Consider the following 14,821-nt stretch of genomic DNA (forward strand, 5'->3'; position numbering starts at 1 on the left):
CTGGGCACGGCCTGTATGTTCGTTCACCGCACCGAACGCCGAAGCCACGCTGTGCCCGGTGCCCAGCTAGCCGGACTGCCGTAGACGTCAGTACGTCACCCTGGCAGCCGATCGATCGATACCTCTCCGCGTGCTGCATGCATGCAAACATGCGGTGCTTGATGACAGAATTGCAAACACACGCATGCATGATGCAGGTGCACACGTGACACGTGATGTGAGGAATTCAAGTATCTTCTCCGAAAACTCACTACACGATGTTCTTTCGGCGGGCTAGTGCCACTGTGCCAGCGACCAGAGCCACACGGGGCGTGTTTCCTCTCCGACGACGACGCGCGGTCTGATCTGTCATCTGTACGTGTACTGGTGTGGTAAAAGTTGGCCAATGGAGTGGGCACTGCCCAGCCGCCCAGGACCAGGGCCGGGCCGCGGCTGCCACGTACAGTTCGTGTCATATACAATTGTCCATCATCCACAAAAGGCAAGAAAAAAAGGTTAATTTCACCGGGAGATAAAATCGTGGTTACGTTGTAGCTAGGTGCGTGAACCATATATATACATGTAGACCGTACGTCGACGCCTAGCTAGTGGACCGTGGAAGGCGGAAAGGGGAAACGGACTAGAAGCTGTTAGTGGAGTTGGACATTGACCTTGCGTCCTAATTGGGGGCGCTCAACCCTATATGGCTGGTGGGTCCTCGTTACACTGCACTATAAAAAGAGATGGGGGCTGACGGCTCTCTTTACGAGGTTAACCGAGCCACAGTTCCTCACCGAAATCCCTAATCCGATCTAGAGGGTGCGCAGCTAGGGACGGAAAGCTCCACTACCTCGCCGCCACCGGAATGCATCACCGGACTCCACTGCATTCGCTGACCCGCCGCCACCGGACCGTGTCACCTATGACCACTACACCGACGCCCTCCGGCTTCACCGACTCCATGGCGGACGCGAGCGGATCCTCCTCCAAGGGCACAGACGGTCAGCCCTTTTCATCCCTTCCTCTCCCTCTAGATCTAGTAGTTCAAAGTTCTAGGGTGTGTTCATCATGTTCATAATAATATGTACCCGCTAGATCTACGACTAAGCTCCTGTTATATCTATCAATTGTATCGGAGCTGTCAGTCTAGGCGTAGATCTAGACCGGATTAGCAATTAGAAGGAGAAGACACGAATTTTTATTCGGAAGAAAAGCAAATCTCGATCGAACTTCAAACCCTAACCCTAACCCTAACCCTAATGGGGAACGGATGGACGGGGAGGAACCTACCAGGTTTACTCGCCGCAGAGCACCACCGCCGGCTGGCATCCATGCCGCGCGGGAAGCCGAACCGCCGCTCGCCGCCGAGACGTCGACGTCCGGGTTTCGGGATCTAGGGCACAGCCACAAGGCCGCTCGACGGCGGCGCGCTCAGCCTAGGGCGAGCGCGCGCACCGGTGAGGGGACCCGTTGCTGCGCCGCCACCTTCTTCCTCTCCGGCTATCACGGGTCGCCGTCGCGTCGTCGTTCCTCTGACTGCGGTGCTAAGGAAGAGAAAGGAAAGGGAAGAGAAGGAAATGGGGCTAGGGTTTCCTGGGTCGTCAGCGGCTCGCCTTTTGATCGGCCACGGGGCATGAAGGAGCGTCGAATCACATCCGACAGCTGAGGTTCCTCGGACCAGAATGTGCCCCGGCGGGGAGGCACTTTCCCGGCCCAGGCCCAGGTTGTGGCCTGAGCGTGGGGGAGGCGCCGTGAGCGCGTGCGCGTGAGCCGGCCACGGGCCGTAGCTGGGCCGTCGAGGGGTGCGCGCGCGCCGCTGCCGCTGCCGGGCTGCGCACTACTGATTGCGCTGCTGTGCTGCTGTTGCGCGCTGGGCCGGGCTAAAGGAATAGTACTAAATGTTTTTTTAGTATTATTCATTTTCAGAAGCATTTTGATGTTTTTTCTCTATGTTTTGATGCTAAATCTCTATAAAAATTCGAACCAACGGAATAATTTTTTTAGAGAGTAGATGCGTACAGTAAAATGCTTCTAAAAAGTAGATAAAGTATTTTTCATGTTTTCGCTGCGAATGATGATGTTTATGATCTTCTAATTAAATTCGAACCAACGGGAGGATTTAATTTTGAGGAGTAGTTATAATTTTCAGTAAATTTATGATTTTGCTATTTTCTGACCAAAGTTGTTGATAGCAATATTATAAATGTTTGATTTATGAGTTTATGCATTAATTATATTTTCTGTCTAACGGTGATGTAGAATTAATGTAGAAGAAGTTGTATGCTTTAATTTTGACCAACGTTAAATTAAGGCATGCAATCATTATGTTATGTTTTCTCACTTTCTCTGACACATGTTTTTCAGGACTCAATCTTATGGCATTTATCTCGTATATTCCGCCTCTTGAAGGGGGCAACTACAGGGTATGGCGAGAGAAGTATGAGCTTGCACTTGCGCTGTCCGAGAATGACTTAGCACTTACCTCTCCATGTCCTACTGAGCCAGAGGACTCGGTGAGGGCAGAAAATGAGACTGACATTGATTTCGCTGCTCGAAAGCGAGATCATGCAGAAGTTAGAATGAAATACGATCTTGATCGGAAGAAATGGGACATCTAGAACCGCAAGTGCTTGATGGTGGCCAAGTCCACTATCTCAGATGCTATAAGGGGATCAATCATAGATTGTGATACCGCCACCGAGTATCTTAAGAAAGTGGAGAGTTAGTTTACTGGCTCTTCAAAGGCTTATGTAAGCACCTTGATAAAGAAGTTATTCAATAAGAAATACTCTAGTGGAGGAGGTATAAGAGAACACATATTGAAGATGAGCAACACAGCATCTAAGCTCAAGCTAATGGAGTTAGGGCTCAAAGATGAGTTCCTGATTCATTTGGTTTTTGCTTCTTTACCGAAAGAGTATGAAACTTTTGTTGTTAACTACAACATGCAGCCTGATAAGTGGGACATTGAGAAGCTCATTGCAATATGTGTGCAAGAGGAGGAGAGGCTTAAAAGCTCACAGGGTGACTCTGCAAACCTTATGAAGAACAATAAAAGGAAGAATTTTAATGCCCAACCTTATGGGAAAGCCCCTCAGATTGATCACCAGCAGAAGAACAATAATGTACAAGTTGACAAGGATCAGTGCAAATGGTGCAAGAAGCGTGGACATTACCAAAAGGACTATCCAGAGTTCCTGAAGAACCTTCTGAAGAAAGGTGAGGACATTATTACATTCATAGATAAGACTTTGTATTTAAGTTATTCAAAATCTACTTGGTGGATTGACTCAAGTGTAACTATTCATGTTATAAATTTATTATAGGAATTCTATACGAGGAGGACCCTGCAAAGAGGAGAAAGAAGAATTAAAGTAGCAAATGAAGTTGAAGCTGAAGTTGAAGCCATTGGAGATCTCTCTCTAGAATTAGTTGATGGTTTTGTACTTAAGCTTTCAGATGTTCTATATGTACCCTCTTTACGAAGAAACTTAATAAGTGTTTCATATTTAGATGACGCTGGATATGATTACCATTTTGGTAATGACAAATGTCAGATTGTTTTATAATAATAAATGTGTTGGTCTTACCTTTCGATAAGACAAGCTTTATTTATTATCACTTTTTGAGACTGTGAATGATGTAAGTACTGAGAATAAGAATGTCTCTTCGTCTATGAATGTAAGTAATAAGCGGAAGAGAGTTTATGATGTATCTTTGAAATTATGGCACTGTCGTTTAGGCCATATTTTGAGGGAAAGAATAGAGCGATTAATTAAGAAATCAATTCTTCTACCTTTAGAATTTTTAGATTTAGAGCAATGCATTGATTGCATAACAGAAAAGTACGTTAAGAAAATAAAAAAAGATGTCAAACGAAGAGTAGAAATTTTAGAAATAGTTCACACAGACATCTATGGTTCTTTTCCTGTGAAGAGTGTGGATGGTTATGATTCATTTATAATATTCATAGATGACTATTCTCATTTTGGCTATATTTATCCAATTAAGGAAAGATCGGAAGCATCGGATAAATTTAAGATATTTAAGGCAGAAATAGAAAATCAGTATAACTTAAAGATTAAGGTAGTAAGGACCGATAGTGGGGGAGAGTGCTACGATCAACACATCCCATATGGTCAAGTTCCTAGACCCTTTGCAAGGTTCTTACATGAACATGGCATAGTAGCCCAATATTCTACACCGGGCGAGCCTCAGCAGAATGGAGTAGCTGAAAGATACAACCGTACATTAATGGATATGGTGAGAAGCATGATAAGTTACTCTACCTTACCGATAAGTTTATGGATGGAGGCGTTAAAAACTGCCATTCATATTCTTAATCGAGTACCAAGCAAGTCGGTGCCCAAAACGCCGTATGAGTTGTGGACAGAAAAGAAACCCTCACTTAACTATTTACGTGTGTGGGGTTGTCCAGTTGAGGCAAAAGTTTTTAACCCAAATATAGGGAAGCTAGACTCCAAGACAGCCAGTTGCCATTTTATTGGTTATCCAGAAAAGTAAAAAAGTTATCGCTTCTATTGTCCTAACAGACAAACGAAGTTTGTAGAAACAAGACATGATGTCTTCTTGGAGGATGATATGATCACGGGGAGCATGGTAGCGCGAGAAATTAGTTTTAAAAAGAAGCGGGTATATATGCTCACTCCTATGGTTTAGAAGCCATTCTTCACACTACCTGTTGTTGCTGTACCAACAGTGTAAGACACTATAGTAATAGCATCTGTTGTTAGTTCTCCTATGGCAACAATGAATGAACATGAGGAACCTGTCCTTTAGGATTCCCTAGAACCCATTGTCACACATGAGGGAGAGCAACAACAGCCTCATATAGAACAAGCGTCATCTAACGAGGCCCCTAGAAGGTCTCAAAGAGTCAGGAGATCAGCCATTTCTGATGACTACGAAGTTTATGAATGTGAGGAATTTCAAATAGAGGGTGGGCCCACCTTATTTGAAGAAGCCATGAGAAGCGCTCACTCATCCAAGTGGCTTGAAGCCATGGAAGATGAAATGAAATCAATAAAAACCAATGATGTTTGGGACTTAGAAACAATTCCTAAAGGAGCCAAGACAGTAGGCTGTAAATGAGTCTACAAAACCAAATATGACTCCAAAAGGAATATGGAAAGATTCAAAGCATGACTTGTGGCGAAAGGCTTCACGCAAAGAGAAGATATAGATTATAACGAGACATTTTTTCCAGTCTCATGTAAGGATTCTTTTAGAATAATAATGGCGCTTGTAGCACATTACGATTTAGAATTACATCAGATGGATGTAAAGACGGCGTTCCTAAACGGGGATCTGGAGAAAAATGTTTACATGGCACAACCGAAAAGTTTTGTTGTGGAAGAAAAAGAACGTATGGGATGCCGCCTGAAGAAATCCATTTACGGATTAAAACAAGCTTCAAGACAGTGGTATTTGAAGTTTGATAGTACAATAAAAAATTTTGGGTTTCAAGAAAATGTAGAGGACAATTGCGTTTATGCAAAGTTCAAGAATGGGAAATATATTTTCCTAGTCTTGTATATGGATGACATCATGCTCACTAGCAGTGATGTTAATCTACTACTAGACACAAAGAAGTCCTTGTCCTCGAAGTTTAATATGAAGGATCTCGATGAAGCTATGTTCGTCCTAGGAATAGAGATTCACCGAGATAGAGAAAATGAGGTTTTAGGATTATCACAAAAGGCATACTTAGAAAAAATTCTAAAGAAATACAATATGTAAAATTATAGGTCTTCACCTACTCCCATAGTCAATGACGATAGATATGGAGAATTTCAATGTCCCAGGAACCAATATGAGATCGATCAAATGAAAGCGGTTCCATATAGTTCAGCTGTCGAAAGTTTACAGTATGCTCAAGTGTGTACTCGCCCTGACTTAGCATTTGTTACCGGGTTACTTGACAGATATTAGAGTAATCCAGAAATAGAACACTGAAAATTAGTAAAGAAAGTTTTACGTTACCTGCAAGGTACGAAGGGTCTTATGCTAACGTACAGAAGATCTGATTCCCTGCATATAGAGGGGTATACAGATTCTGATTATGCGGGAGATGATAGAAAAGGATACATATGCACTCTCGCAGGAGGAGCTATATCGTGGAAAAGTTCAAAGCAAACCGTCACTACATCATCCACAATGTATACCGAGTTTATAGCATGTTATGAGGCCACAGGGCAGATGAATTGGCTGAAGAAATTAATGCCCGGGTTAAAAGTGGTAGACGACATACATAAACCACTCAAGTTATACTACGATAATAATCCAACAGTATGTTATGCTCACAACAATAAGTCAAGTGTTGCTGCCAAACACATTCATATAAAATATTATGTTGTGAAAGATAAAGTCTGGGATCATATAATTAGTCTTGAGCATATAACAATAGAAAAGATGCTCGCGGATCCGCTTACAAAAGACTTACCACCCAGCGTGTTCAGAGAACACTTAGTCGACATGGGTTTAAGTGAAAGCCTATGATTTTTGGACAACAAGGGCCTAGTTGAGAATCTGTTTCAAAAACAGAGAAGTGTATTGTAGTTGTTTAATCTAATGGCAACTGACCGTAATGATGAGGCACGCTCTATGCACTGATCTGTGATGAAATGAAAATAAGATAAAGTAAGTAAGTTAAATTTAAGTAATAAGATGAGATCAAGGGGAGATCTTTAGTGGCGATCTCTACAGCTTGACCCAACGGCTGAGTTGGGCCTTGACCTCGCGCCCTGATCAGGGGCGCCTAACCCTACATGGTTGGTGGGCTCCCGTCACACTGCGCTATAAAGAGAGGTGGGGGTCGGCAACTCTCTTTACGAGGTTGACCGAGCCACAGTTCCTTACCGAAATCCCTAATCCAATCTAGAGGGAGCGTAGCCAGTGATGAAAAGCTCCACTGCCTCATCGCCACCGGACTGCATCACCGGACTCCACTGCCTTCGCTGACACGCCGCCATCGGACCGTGTCACCTACGACCACTACACCAACGCTCTCCGGCTTCACTGACTCCATGACGGACATGAGCGGATCCTCTTCTAAGAGCACAGATGGTCTACCCTTTTCATCCCTTCCTCTCCCTCTAGATCTAGTAGTTCAAAGTTCGAGATGCGTTTATCATGTTTATAGTAATATGTACCCGCTAAATCTACGGCTAAACTCCTGTTATATCTATCAGAAGCAACGAAGAACATGGGGGCCAGGGCGAGGGGCATATTTCGTATTTGCCTGGTCCAGCTCCAGCGCCGTGCCGCCGTGGCGGCGCTCGTCATGGTGGTGAGCTCACTTGGCCCGCCCGGTGACCACTGCTCGGTTAGCTGCCTCAGGTAGTCAGTCAGGTGATCCACTGCTCGGCTAGCTGCCCCTACGCCTGTTCATATAGTATTAGCTCTTGTCTCTAGCTAGGTATATAGCCTATAGGATGGCTTTCATTTCATGGGTCTCAGACGACCGTTGGGACCTTGCCATCAGGTGTTTAGGCCCCGTTTAGATTCTACTTAAAATCTAAAATTTTTCAAGATTCCCGTCATATCAAATTTTGCGGTACATGCATGAAATATTAAATGTAGGTAAAAAGAATAATTAATTGCACAATTTGCCCGTAATTGGTGAGACAATCTTTTAAGCCTAAATAGTCCATAATTGGACAATTTTTGTCAAATACAAACGAAAGTGCTACAGTAGCCAACAGCCAAAAAAATTTCGCATCTAAATGGGGCCTTAGAACCGGTGACTAAAATTTAGGAGGTGTCATGTAAGGATATCGCATGAGGTATTTAGATATTAATAAAAAAATAAATTATAGAATCCGTCGGTACGCCACGAGATGAATTTATTAAATCTAATTAATTCATCATTAGCATATGTTTACTGTAGCAATACGTTATTAAATTATGGATTGATTAGGCTTAAAAGATTCGTCTCGTAAATTAGTCGCAAACTGTGCAATTAGTTTTGTAATTAGTCTATATTTAATACTTCATACATGTATCAAATATTCGATGGGACAACGACTAAAATTTAGTAGGAGAAACTAAATACCCCTGAGACATGTCTCGGCTGAGACTTGAGAGCTCCACTCCAAGTCGATCCAAGTACACACGCACAATTCCGCTTCCAATCCGCCGTCGGCTCGGAGCCAACGGATTGCGAGGAAAACCGGGGCAAGCCGTAAACGACGCTGTCGTGGCGCGTCCCCCGCGCATCAGCCGCCTCGCTATCTAGCTTGATAGTTTAGGCTGTGTTTAGTTGGGCAAATGTTAGGAATTTGGCTGTTGTAGTACTTTCGTTTTTATTTGATAATTAGTATCACTAGTAGAGAAATGATTTTTGATCCACTTCGAAATTTGGCTTTAGTCCCGGTATTTTTCGTGCCCGAGATTAGAGAAACCTTTAGTACCGGTTGATAGCTCTAACCGGGACTAAAGGTCCTGCCCAACGGCTACTGTGGCAGCCTTTTGTTGCAGGGGACCTTTAGTCCCGGTTGGAGCTACCAACCGGGACTAAATGTTAACTTTTACTCCCGGCTGGTCCCTCCAACTGGGAGTAAAAGTCTACTCCCGGTTAGGCTCCGTCCAAGATTAGAAATGAACCTTTAGTCCCGGTTGCTGTCTCCAACCGGGACTAAAGGTCTCCAACCGAATACGGGAGCGACATTTTGTTCAACCAGGACTAGTACGTAGAGTAGCTGCTACATTAGCTAGCTAGTACATTAGCTAGCTGTTCACCGTCAGGACATGTCAGTACGTGTCTCTCTGCTAGCTAGCTGCTACGTACGTAGGAAATCAATTAGTCCCAGCTGATCCCGGCTGACCATGGAGGACTGCTAGCTAGCTGCTACACTAGTACGTAGGAAATCAATTAGTCCTGGCTGGTATTACGAGCCGGGACTAAAGATATACTTTTAGTCCCGGCTGGTATTACCAGCCGGGACTAAAGGTCTTTTAGTCCCGGGTGTTTATAGGAGCTTCGATGGGCCGGCCCAGTACGCAATATACTGAAATTGCTGGCCAGTCCCACCTATTAGCACCACCTCGCTTGTTCAGAAAAGTAAAAGCTAACTTAAAAGCTCAGCTCTCGAACCATGCAGCACGAACTTGAACAGGATCTGCTCTATGGGATTGTACCGCTGATCCTTGACTAAAGGTCCTTCGTACTATAGTTTATACAAAATGTTGAACATTATAAACGTACGTATATTCTAGCAGCGTAGAATGCGTATTCAAAAACCAAAACGAATCATCAATTAAAAAAAAAGAAAATAGAAACAAAAAAAAGAAAACCTTTAGTTCGGTAGCAGCGTAAAAATAGAAAAAAAAGGAAAATAGAAATAGAAACAAAAAAACCTGGTAGCAGCGTGAAAATAGAAATAGAAACAAAAAAAAAGAAAAAAAATCTTTAGTCCCGGTTGGTATTATCAACCGGGACTAAAGGGTTTAGCCCCGGTTGGTATTACCAACCGGGACTAAAGGTCCACATTTAGTCCCGGGCGCGAAACCGGGACTTAAGGAGGGGCCCTTTAGTCCCGAATTCGTGCTCCCGGTTCCAAAACCGGGACTAAAGGGGTTGCGAACCGGGAAAACGTTCATCTCGCGATTTTCAACCAAACTGTGCAATTAGTTTTTTTTTCATCTACATTTAATGTTTTATACACGTATCGCAAGATTCGATATGGTAGCTACTGTAGCACTGTTTGAGAAAATTTTTTGAAACTAGACAAGGCCTTAATAATAGCCTACGGATCAGTCTAGTTGCGTTGCGTGCGCGCGTGATCTGAGCGGTCCGGACCACGGAAAGCGTTGCCCGGTTTCGGCGCGCACACAGGAGTTGCCTGCGGCGGGCGACATGGATGGAAATGCAGGGAACAGCGATGCGGCATGGGAGCGTACTACCTCACCCGTGCCACGGCCTCGCTCACGGGCTATGCATCGCGGGCCGTCACGGATGCAATGCAACGCCACCGCTGAGACCTCGCGGCCGGGCGGGCTGGGTGGCGGTTGTGACTCCCGCGCGCACGTCGTACGCCCTCCGTGCAATCCCTAGATAGCTAGCTAGCTAGCTAGCCAGCGTACGACGGCACAGCACATGGATGTGCGCCCCAGCGACGACCGCGACAGCTGCTCAGCGAGCGCGCGCGCGCTCTCTCTCGCAGTCTCACGGCCATCGCCGACCCCCGTCGCTTTCGATGGCTTGTGCCGAGCTAGCATGCACGGGGCAGGCGGAAGCGGAACCTGTGTGCCGTGACGCCAGTCTGCCGGTTTCGCTGCGTGGTGTGCACGGGACGCGGGACGTACGGGGCCGCGTGACTGGGACTGCTAGCTGCTAGTGGCTGGGCTCTCTTTTCCCTTTCCCGTTTCTCCCGTGCCTTGCTGAGCTGAGATGGGGTAGGCCGGGGCAGCAGCTGCACGTTGTTCCTGTGACGAGCGTCTCATCAGCTGGGACCAAGCTCGAACGTTTTCCGTTTGCTGTGTAATGGTTGTGTGGAGGCGAGTTTGGCGTGAGCTATGCCGATGCCAGTGCCCAGTGCGCAGTCTCGTCGCCTGAGAAAAGAGGCACCAATCACCAATGCCAACCGAACCTCGCGCTGATCTCCTGCCCGTCCCATTCACGCAGCTGCGCCGGAAACTTACACGCGAAACGCGCACAGGATTTCTGCACGCTGCTAAGTAGCGCTACTGCACAAGAAAGCAAGAGCATCACGAAGGCTGCACGCCATGGATTGGAATCATGGATGAGGATGACGCTCCTTCTCTCCTGAGGCTGATATATATGGTCATATGGACAATAGCAACGACACCGCTGTGCGAGACTGTAACTGCAGCACGAGATACACGTTGGGCCGCCGACGAGGTCCACCAGGCACCAGGAGTAAAGATGGCAACGACCCCCGATACCCGATACCTGACGGGTATTTGATCCGTTAGAGGACGGGGATCAGATCATATCTTTACCCGCGGGCATCTAAATGTACAAGAATCTATCCCCGATGGGTATAGCGGGTACGGGAACGTTCCCTGTTTACCCGTCCCCGTTACCCGTTGGGGAACCCGACTATTTGAGCTGTCATGCGAGTATTAGGCCCAAAGAAGCTCAACATAGGTATTTTGGTCCAAATCTGAACAATCATATATACTAGTCCTTCAGGCGCGCCCATGCGCGTGGGCCACTGGCCACGGGCTGACCAATGGCGAGACGACAACGTCCTGGGCGCATCAGGGCTCTGACCAGACGACGCCTACGCTCATCGGTCAACGCAACGAGAACCACCCATCACGACTTGGACGGCCAGCATTCCATTTGCTATCGTGGACATCCTCAGCGCGCGTGCTGGCCACAACAAATGTAAACTTTAAATAACTTGTGTGTTCTAGGAACCCTAGTTTAATTTTTTCTCATCATCTCCGCCAGCAGCACAAGCACGCCCGCCTCACGAGCGCTCGTGCCCCTCGCTTCCTCAGTTCGGTCTCTCTACCACCTTTGCTCGTCCTCCTCGCAACCTCGCTTCTTCTCCTCGGCATCTCCGAGACTCTGACACTTATACCCGGATGAAGAAGAAACGTCTTCGATTGCAAAGCTGCGACCCCAAGTGTCCTTGTTTATCGGGTATGCAGTACCCGTCGGGTATCTGTTACCCGATCGATGCCCGACGGGTACGGGGATGTGCAAGAATCTATACCCGAGATAGTTAACGGGGACGGGGACGGAGACGGAATGAATTCTCCGTAGCGGGGAAGAGAACGTTCCGGCGATACCCGACGGGTACATCCTCGTTGCCATCCTTAACCAGGACCATGCAGCAGCAGTGTATCAGACTATCAGTGTGCCGGGGCCGGTGTGGCGTCAGGCCCAGCATGTGGTTGGGCTGTGTATGGAGGCCCTGTTGGGTGGAGTCGAGTCGGTCCTGACTCCTAAGGCGGCCTACCAGTCTACCAGATCGGAGAGACCGCCGGGCCCATTTTGGGACCACGTGCAGGCCCATCGTCTCTTCTATGGCGGAGATCCGATCCGCGTTGCCACCGGTGAATACTCTCCCACCATGGTATAAATCTGTTGATAATTTCGTCAACATTTTTATATTATAATATATTTATTGAAAAATAATATTCTACTATTGATTTAAACTGATACTTATTACACATCACAATGTTAGTATATTTGTATATATGTATATGATTACTTTTTTTAAAAAGAAATGACTACTCGGAAAACGAGATATGTAATTATTCTGAGAGTGAAGGTGTCACTGAGGTTAACCGCAACGGACCGTTAAGGACCCTGACTCCACGTAGGAGAGAGGGGCGAGGACTGCCGCCGAAGTGGTGAGGGCTGCTACGCTCATTTTCACGTATGCTGGTCTTGCCGGCTCATGCAGTACTAACTCCGATCACACCGGCCGGCTCCATTATATTGGGCCGGTTTGTCATTTCTTTAAAATTCCTCGATGTTATCGGTCAAGTCTAATGGAATAATCGACTTGCTGGATATAATTTTCATAATTTACCGTCACACAATCACACAGCACATGGAAGACAATCTTTGGCAAATTTTACCGGGGACACTGGAGAAACGTGTAATTGGCTAGGTCACACCGTGAGACCGAGAATTTGCCCAAAGACACCACAAATTCGTGGTTGTTTTGCCAAGACACGCCATACAGATTATTTTATTCATTTATCAATTTTCTCAGTTTTAGAGAGAGAAGGTGGAGAAAATGTCCACGCTGCCCTCATCTTCAACCTCCGGTTGTGCACTATGCTCGGCCTTGTAGAGCTCCTCGTAAGCCTTCTTCCCTGATGCGCATGGCGTAGACATGCCCGAACTCAATCGCTGCATGATTAGGATCTCACCTCGCTTGGAAGCAGGCACTCGGAAGATCCGTCCATGTATCTCGAGCTGCAGATCCAAGAAATACATTCCAAAGAAAGAGAAAGAAAGTAATGCATAGTCGTCTCGGAGGCCTTAGTTTCAGGTTGCACACATTGTTTCATAGCGCTTAACTTAATTGCCACACGCTTGTAGCTATATATGTTCTTACATATAAATGAATCTCACGGTATATATATACACCATGGATCAATGGATCAGCCGACTTATCATGCAAGAATGTCCTCGACAGACTTGGCATTCGGCACGGCAAACTCCTTGGCATTTGGCACAGCGAACTCCGTGGCACTCTGCTGCTGCAGCTGCTTCTCGGCCTTGGGCTGCTTCTTAAGCCTGGCGAGCTCGATGTCGCGCGCCATCTTGCGGCGGTACATCTCGGCGAAGGTGATGGGCTGGTCCAGTATGGGCGCCTTCCCGTCCCGCACGGCCAGCGGGTGCACCGTCGCATCGGGCGCCGGGTTCTGGAACGTGGCGATGGACAGGCGGCTGCACTCTGAGTTCACCACCGCCTGGTGATCCGCGTTCTTGAACCTGCCATTGCTCAGGAGCTGCACACGTTCGTCACATATATGTGTAAGCGCCAGCTAGCAGTCCATCACACATGGCCGCAAACGGACAAACGAACGAACGGAGACTACTCACGTGGCCGTGGTCGCCGAGGTTGACGACGAAGGCGCCCTCGACGGGCCGCACGGTGATCCAGGTCCGGCCGCCGTCGCGCGTGGCCTGGAGGCCGCCGACGAGGTCCTGCAGCAGCAGCGTGATGGTGCCGGGGTCGGTGTGGCGTTTGAGACCCAGCGTGAGGTCCGGCTGCGGGCACTTGGGGTAGAAGTTGACTACCACCTTCTGGTCCATGTCCACGCAGGCCTTGGCCAGCGCGTCCGTCTCCAGGCCCATCGCCTCGGAGAGCACGCCCAGGAGCTTGCACGCCAGGCCCATCAGCTGCTCGCTGTACCGCTCCACCACCGCCCGCCACGCCGCCGGCTTGTCCGGCCACCGCGAGTAGTCGCGCGCCTTCACCGGGTACGAGAAGTAGGTCACGATCTCACGCCAGTCCTGCACCACCTCCCCCTGCACAACTGCCGGCTACGCTTAATACGTGAAGGCAGGCAGCAGTGCAGCACCAGCACCAACACGCACACATACGGCACGCATATATACCTGGAGGTGGCTGGAGACGATGAAGCCGCCCTTCTTGCCGCCGGACATGTCGAAGCGGAGCTTGTCCTCGGCCGGGAGCGCGAAGAAGTCGCGCGCGAGGCGGGCCATGTCGTCCACGAGCGCGGCGTCCACGCCGTGGTCCACTACCTGGAAGATGCCCCAGTCCTCGCAGGCGGCGGCCACGCGGTCACGGATCTCAGCCCGCCGCGCGCCCCCGCCGTCGATGCCCTCGAGCGACACCACCGGCACCTCGTCGCTGAAGCGGTTGTGCGGCACCTTGGGGCGCTCGTCCTCGTCGCGCACAAACGATGCGCGCAGCGTCGCGTCCTCCGACGCCGCCGTCGGGAGGAACGGCACCCCGCTGCTTACCTGGGCCATGGTGGTCTGCTCTGCGTCGTCCTCCCCGCCGCCGCCGCCGCTCGTCGGATCGTGATGATGCTCCGGGACGTGCCGTGATGCGCTGCTGCTAGCCGGTGCTATCGCACTCGCACGCTGCTATATACATATTCCACTGTTATGTAACAGCATGGCCGGCACGTATGCTAGATGACCACTTTTTTTTTTTGATAGGTCGCTAGCTGATGACGGGACATCCCGGCGACTCATGCACATCTCCTGTGCACTAACACAACTACTGTATCATATTTTAGTATTTGTTTTTCTTTAAGGAATCGAGCGCTATAATGTAGCGTTTGTTCTGGTCAACGTAACGTGATTTAGTTACTGCCAGTAACACATTCTATTATTTAATATTTTGTTCTGTTA

At 48.0% G+C, this 14,821-nt stretch overlaps 1 protein-coding gene across 1 annotated transcript; it reads right to left on the reverse strand.

Moving 5' to 3' along the window:
• Window positions 1-12,991: 12,991 nt before the first annotated feature.
• On the reverse strand, window positions 12,992-14,434 carry LOC136494286 (flavanone 3-dioxygenase 1-like). The gene is made up of 3 exons (XM_066490456.1): window positions 14,057-14,434; window positions 13,538-13,966; window positions 12,992-13,443 (listed from the first exon to the last, which is right to left on the reverse strand). The coding sequence occupies exons 1-3, from the start codon at window positions 14,432-14,434 to the stop codon at window positions 13,105-13,107; spliced, it is 1,146 nt and encodes a 381-aa protein (XP_066346553.1). The 3' UTR covers window positions 12,992-13,104.
• Window positions 14,435-14,821: the final 387 nt, after the last annotated feature.

This window comes from Miscanthus floridulus, chromosome 11 (assembly GCF_019320115.1).
Source record: "Miscanthus floridulus cultivar M001 chromosome 11, ASM1932011v1, whole genome shotgun sequence".
In the NCBI taxonomy this organism is placed as follows: domain Eukaryota; kingdom Viridiplantae; phylum Streptophyta; class Magnoliopsida; order Poales; family Poaceae; genus Miscanthus; species Miscanthus floridulus.

Excerpts from the sequence above, each read along its gene's own strand:
- LOC136494286 (XM_066490456.1), bottom strand. The coding sequence starts at position 14,434 with ATGGCCCAGGTAAGCAGCGGGGTGCCGTTCCTCCCGACGGCGGCGTCG. Across the intron at positions 13,967-14,056 it reads TCGTCTCCAGCCACCTCCAG|GGGGAGGTGGTGCAGGACTG; the intron begins GTATATATGCGT and ends GCAGTTGTGCAG. Across the intron at positions 13,444-13,537 it reads ACCTCGGCGACCACGGCCAC|CTCCTGAGCAATGGCAGGTT; the intron begins GTGAGTAGTCTC and ends GAACGTGTGCAG.